General features: G+C 39.5%; 1 protein-coding gene across 1 annotated transcript; it reads left to right on the top strand.

Annotated features, from left to right (window-relative positions):
- The first annotated feature begins 5,356 nt into the window (after positions 1 to 5,356).
- LOC107160556 (olfactory receptor 2V2) lies at positions 5,357 to 6,561 on the top strand. Its single transcript, XM_015507230.2, has one exon. It carries the CDS (start codon positions 5,614 to 5,616, stop codon positions 6,559 to 6,561), a length of 948 nt encoding a protein of 315 aa, XP_015362716.1. The 5' UTR covers positions 5,357 to 5,613.
- The last annotated feature ends 596 nt before the right edge of the window (positions 6,562 to 7,157 follow it).

The following is a 7,157-nucleotide window of genomic DNA, read 5'->3' as shown; positions in this document are numbered from 1 at the left end:
TGTTTTTTTTTTTTCCTCTAGGGAGAAAATTGAATCTATCACCTAAACACACAGCAGAAAGGTCTAAAGTAGAGAGTAGATAAAATGACAGGTGAGATGCTATCATTTCTAAAGATTTTTAGTATAATACAATTATAATTTATTCATCAAATGTTTACTGAGAATATAAGACATACCAGGACTGTTCTAGGAACCTGAATCCCACCATGCAAAAATGGCGTCAGAAAACTTAAGTTTTAGTTAGGAAAGCAGAAAATAAACAAATACATATGAATAAAATGCAGCATGCACTGATTTTGCATTATGTGGGGAACATAAGGCAAGGAAGGAATTGGGTTAGGGAAGGATTTCAATTCTGAATATGGTGGTGAGGGAAGGCTTCCCTGAGAATGTGAGGAGGAAGCGAATGGATAAGACAGAGCATATCTTGTAGGATTATCTGTGAGGAGGTAACAGTGAGCCTCAAAGCTGTCAAGGCTGTGTCTGTCCACAGTGTAGGAGGAACCACAGGAGGCCTGTGAGACAGGGAAGTTCTAGGAGAGCAGAAGGAAAGGAGATCTGGGGTGATGGAGGGCCCATTGATGAATGCCTTGCTTTTATTTTAAAATCACTTTGTTTTTATTCTTACAGAGATAGGTTCCCTCTAGCACTATTTATCAACCCACTATGGTAGAGGGTAGAAATGAAATCAGGAGTCAAGTTCAGTTAGGAGCCATTGCCATCATCCAGGAAAGCCATGAAGATGGTGTTGCCAGGTGAGGGCAGGCAGTCATGAAAAACTGTCAGGAGTGGTTTTGTTTTAGAAGTTTCTGATGGTAGAAATGTATGTATGAGAGAAGATGACTCAAGAATAACCCAAGTGTGATGGCCTGGGCAACTAGACAGACCTGTCATTAACTGAGATGGGAAAAAAATTTAGGATGGCTGCTGCCCCAGAAAAGAGCAAGGATTCTGCTTGGCCTCTTAGGTAGAATAAGCCTATTGGACACTCTGGGTCGAAATTGAAAACACAATAGAAATAAGCATGTAAGTTCAAGGAGGCTATCCAGGACAGGGAGAGAAATGTCCTTAAAGACCCAGATAGTACTGTTATACAACTTATAATAGGAGAACTTTATTGGAACATTCCATATAAACTCCCTCATCAGAATCTTACAGGAGTGACAAGATGGAGGAGACATGACCATTTTCCCTTCTTTCCCTCTCTGCAGCCACATCTGCAGAGGCTCATAGTGCTAGATGTCCACAGTGAGTGGGAATGAACTGAATCTCAGAACCTGGGCTTCTGTTGCCCTTTCTAGTATTGTTTTATTTTCTGTTTCTGCAAAGAAAGGTCTTTTTAATGGAGAGTCACTTGTTATGTAGATGTGCTGTAAGAATTTCTGATGAGACAGAGCAGTGTGAAAATTTTGAAAAGAGAGAGAGGATAGAGACAGAGACTCTGAAAGCACATGCAGTCAGGTGTCTCTCTGCATACTGGTGCTAGGGGCTGAGGGTCCTCAGCAGGAAAAGAAATTTGTTTGTTTTGCTACTTGATTGAGCCTGAGGCCAGTATGACCAAGATGGGAAAAGTGATTCACTCCTATAGAAAGGGCCCTCAATATCACAACTGTGTACTCTTGGTGGCAAGGACTCCTGGGTATATCTTCTTGTTCATGAGTCCAAGACATGCTCCATTCTGAAAGGGGCACAGATCAAGAAGCCAACTCCTTTGTCGTGGAAATGGGCAGTCACATCCTAGTTGATGAAATTCCCCAGGTTTTCACACAAAGAACATGTTCTGTGGAGTCACCTTGTTCCACTTTTGCAGTATGGCAAAGTAGACCTGAATACACTCACACATAAATGACTTGTACATTCACCTATCATCTATTTGTAGAGATTATCCTTGTCATTTGTAAAAACCTGAATTGCAAAGATGACAAGAGGGATGAAAATAGAAAGGCAGATGTAAGAAGCAAGAGTCTTTCAGTGAGGGCAAATCAACTAGACCCTGACAGGAATTAGGTTGGGGGCACATGGAGCAACTAATGTGGGTCATTTTGAGCTTGATAAATCAGGGTAATGTTATCGTTTTTTAAAAAAGTGAGATGAGAGGTGATTTTTTTCTGGAGATGTGCAGATGAGAATTATAATTTTAGTATTTTCTGTTCAAAGTTCCAGCAAGAAATGCAATTGTACATATTTTTCAAATAATTGGAAGTTTGGAGCTCATCTTAGGCTTGGAAGGGATGCCTGTGATCCAGTAAAGATTCGGGTGTCATTTTGAGAAATGCCCATAAGAGCAGGCAAATGGATTCTCTGGCACCAATCTTTTATACCTTAGTTTCATGATTGTCACTTGGAGGACTTTTCCTGAGTTCTGAAGAGTCAGAAATGTAATTTTAATTTTCCTCTAGAATTGGAAAATTCCATTCATACCAACCAACTCATGAGGTATGAATTTAATATAGTAAGTAATAATGTATTCTTATTTTATGAGAGATATATCTCATAAGAAACCGTATTGCTCTTTTTAAAAGTATCTCCAATTTTTAAGAGTCAGTCCAGTTATGGATCAGAAGGCTACTGCTGGGTGAGCCAAGATTTAGAAAGAAGTTAATTGAAAACTGGGCATGGTGACACATTGCCTGTAGTGCCAGTTATGAGGGAGGCTGTGACAGGAGGATGCCAAGTTCAAGGCCAGCCCTGGCAACTTGGAGAGACCTGTCTCAAAGTGAAAAATAAAAGGGAATGAGGTGGAGTTCAGTGGTAGAGTGCCTCTCGGTTTAATCCCCAATACCACATACAAAAAAAAAAAATGGAAGTTTCTAACTAAGAATTTCTACAAGATAAGTTAGTTTGCCTTTCTCAGGATATGTTTTCCCAGAATTAGCCTGATGTAAAGTATACAAAACTTTAAAAGTCTTTGTTCTACATTTCCCAAACTAAGACAATCCAGCCAACTCCATAGAGCCTCAGTTTGTTCATTTGTAATAGAGTCTATTTTAACGATGGCTATACTTTTGTTGCAGGGCAAATAGAAAAATGGATATGAAGCTGGGCATGGTGGCACAGGCCTGTAATACCAGTGGCTCGGGAAACTGAGACGGGAGGATTACGAGTTCAAAGCCAGCCTCAGCAAAAGCAAGGTGCTAAGACCCTGTCTCTAAATAAAATATAAAATAGGGCTGGGGATGTGGCACAGTGGTAGAGTGCCCCTGAGTTCAATCCCTAGTACCAAAAAAAAAAAAATGGGTGTGAGGGATGGGCATAGTTTTTACTAATTATGTACTATCTGTCACTAGAATAAATCAGAGATCCCTGCCTTCTCTCTGCAGATTAAAGATTGACTAATGAGTTCAGAATACTTGATTCTTAGTTTTCTAGGCTTCCTATAAATCACCATCTGTCTTGTGTCACAAGATTGCTTGTTAAAATTTATCAGAATCCAAATTTATTTATTTCATCAATCAGGATTTGAGACTAGATAATGAAAGGATGTTGTAGGTGGCTCTCTAAGAGGGTCACCACTGACTTCCATTCCCAGGTATCCATAGCCTTGTGTGGTTCCCCTCCCTTTAAATGTGGTAAAATTTACAGAATGCAGCAGAACTGAAGGGATGCCACTTCCAACATTAGGTCATAAAATATTTCAGCTTCCATATAGGGTACTTTAGCTATACTCTTTGGGGGATCACTTGCCCTGTAAGAAGGAAACAAAACTTTCCAACTGCCACTTGGGATATGCTGAAGTGGAGCCTCTTCTAGTAATGTCTTGAGAGGACCATATCAGCCAACAGCTTGACCCTAACATGGTGGGAGACCTTATACTAGAGGCATCCAACTAACCTGCACCTGGATCCCTGACCCACAGAAACCGTGAGATAATAAGTGTTTGTGATTCTGTTGTATTTTAAGCTGCTAAATTTTGGAACTATTTGTTACATAGAAGTAGATAATTAATAGAAAAGTAAAGGGAAAATACTGCATTGCTGGGCTATTTACAGAACCACAAAAATATCTGATAGTCCTGAGAATATGGTGATTTTTTTCCACTCAGTTGTTTATAACTATTTATTCTTCTATTTGCCTGAGGTCTGAATATTTTAACTATCATCAGTAGTGCTTTGTCTTTTTTGGTTGTTTGTTTTTCTTGCAGTCCTGAGGATTGAACCCAAGGACATTTTACCACTAAGCTACATCCCCAGACCTTTTTACTTTTTATTTTGAGACAGGGTCTCACTAAGTTGTTCATGCTGGCCTTGAACTTGCCAACCTCCTGCCTATACAATGTAGGCATATACCATATGTGTTTTTTAATATGCATAATTTTATTTCTTACTTTACATTGTCTATGTAAAATTCAATGATATCTCCAGCTCCCTCCCCTGCAAAAAAAGTGCTTAGAACAAGTTCTTAACCAAAGATCAAGGGAAATTTCTCCTCACTGTCAGAGTCCAAATAAATTAATTGGAAAATTGATGAGGCAGTGAGGAAATGGTTCAAAAGGCCAGATGGAAAATATCAGCTAAGAAGATGTATATATAGTACTCTTTGATTTCTACTAAAGATAATTAAGTAATCAGGTATTGCTTATACTAGTTTTCATCCACTCCTATTGGAATTATTTTTCACAGAAATTGTATTTTAAGCTGCTAAATTTTGGATCTATTTGTTAGAAGCTATTTGTTACTATAGAAATAACACAGGGCCCCGCACAGCATGGTAGCTGACTTCTCCCAGGGCACAAAAGAGTACAGCTAAAGTACCCCAGATAGAACTGTTGACGTCTCTTTTGACCTAATGTTGGAAGTAGTAATTTTTAACATATGAGCATAACCGAATATATCTCTGTCTTAAGAGCTTTGAGCACCAAGTCACTGCTTCTCATGGTCCTATGACTTTCCTGTCATCCCCAATATGACTGACAATGACAATTATATCCAGTTCTTTCTCATTTGGAGTACTGAATAAGCCCTTCCTTTATCTACATTATAAATATGACAGAGTGGCTAGCACGATAAAACGCTTGGAATATAAAGACCTACAGACTAAGGAGAAACTCAATCTTTTTCCTTTCTAGAATGTGTATAAATTCTCTTTGGGCAATGAAATTATTCAAGCCCTACTATAAATAGTTTACCAAATCTTTGTGATCCCAGATAAAAAAAAAAAAACTTAGAGTCATATGATAAAGTACAGACCTTGCTTGCTGAGGGGGTTTGTCCTAAAGTTCTATGACACATAAACTAAGTTATTTCTATACTTCTTGGTAATGATACAAACAGACAGATAATAATTCTATATATGCTTCTATGAGCAGTCTAATTCTATGCACTAGGAGGGCTCCTGTTGCTGTGTCATGGAGTCATAAAGAAGTATCCCCTTCAGTGTCCCAGAGTTTACACTGATGTTTGATAATACAAACAAAAGAGCTGGGTGAAGATGTAGAATGCAAAGTTCAGTTTAAAAATGTTAGTCAAGGGGCTAGGAATGTAGCTTAATGATAGAGTGCTTGCCCAACATGCATAACAACATAAACAGATGAAAGAAAGAAAGAGGGAAGGAAAGAAGGAAGTCAATCCACTATCCTTTTGTCCATGTTCCCAGGTGACCATGAACAACTGAGCCATGGAGATATGGTTGAACCAATCATCCACAGATGACTTTGTCCTCTTGGGCATCTTCTCCCACAGTCCAACTGACCTTGTCCTCTTCTCTGCAGTTATGGTGGTGTTCATAGTGGCCCTCTGTGGGAATGTTCTCCTCATCTCCCTCATCTACATAGATCCTCGACTTCATACTCCCATGTACTTCTTCCTCAGTCAGCTCTCTCTCATGGACCTCATGTTGGTCTGTACCAATGTACCAAAGATGGCAGTCAACTTCCTGTCTGGGAGGAAGTCCATTTCTTTTGTGGGTTGTGGTATACAAATTGGTCTCTTTGTCTGTCTAGTAGGGTCTGAGGGGCTCTTGCTTGGACTCATGGCTTATGACCGCTATGTGGCCATTAGCCACCCACTTCATTATCCTATCCTCATGAACCACAAAGTCTGTCTCCAGATTGTTGGGAGCTCCTGGGCTTTTGGGATAATAGATGGTTTGATCCAGATGGTGGTAGTAATGAGCTTCCCCTATTGTGGCTTGAGGGAGGTGAACCACTTCTTCTGTGAGATGTTATCTTTGTTGAAGCTGGCTTGTGTAGACACATCCCTTTTTGAAAAGGTGATATTTGTTTGCTGTGTCGTCATGTTGCTCTTTCCCTTCTCCATCATTGTGGCCTCCTATGCTCGCATCTTGGGAACTGTGCTCCAAATGCACTCAGCTCAGGCCCGTAAGAAGGCCCTGGCTACCTGCTCCTCCCACCTGACAGCTGTCTCCTTCTTCTATGGGGCAGCAATGTTTATCTACCTGAGGCCTAGGCGATACAGAGCCCCTAGCCATGACAAAGTGGTATCTATCTTCTACACAGTCCTCACACCTATGCTCAACCCCCTCATTTATAGCTTAAGGAACAGAGAAGTGATAGGGGCACTGAGGAAAGGGCTGGACCATTGCAAGATTGGTAGCCAACACTGAACATGAGGGTATCTGGTGCAAGGCTTTGCTACTTTTTGGTTATGTGATATCAGGCATACAATCCACTCAATTTTATCATTACTAATGAGAATTATGATACCTGCTGGCTTACACGAAGGTATCTCAAACTTCTAAGCCCGTGAAAACCCAGCTTTTTTCTCAATCTTTAGTTGACTAATTATTTTGTAAAATACATTTTGTTCCAGCCCCTCAGATATCATATTTGTCCAGTATTCTATTTATAGGATAGTTTATATATGTAAAAGATACTATATTATCACAATGTCCTATTTATAGGACAATCTGTATTTTCATTTTAAAGAAATGGAGGGAAGGGGTGATAGGAAAAGGAAAGACAGTGGAATGACACATAATTTTCCAGTGTATATATATGAAAACATCACAGTGAATCCCACCCTCATGTACATATATAAGAATGGGGTTTTAACTAGAATAAGATATATTCCATAGAGGGCTGGGGATATAGTTTAGTTGATAGAGTGCTTGCCTTGAATGCACAAAGCCCTGGCTTCAATCTCCAACACCACAAAAAAAAAAAAAAAAAAAAAAAAAAAAAAAAAAAAAAAAAAAAAAAA

Source organism: Marmota marmota, unplaced genomic scaffold, assembly GCF_001458135.2.
Source record: "Marmota marmota marmota unplaced genomic scaffold, marMar, whole genome shotgun sequence".
In the NCBI taxonomy this organism is placed as follows: Eukaryota; Metazoa; Chordata; class Mammalia; order Rodentia; family Sciuridae; genus Marmota; species Marmota marmota.
Note: the sequence above shows the minus strand (reverse complement) of the source record. Positions and strands in the feature narration are given on the sequence as shown.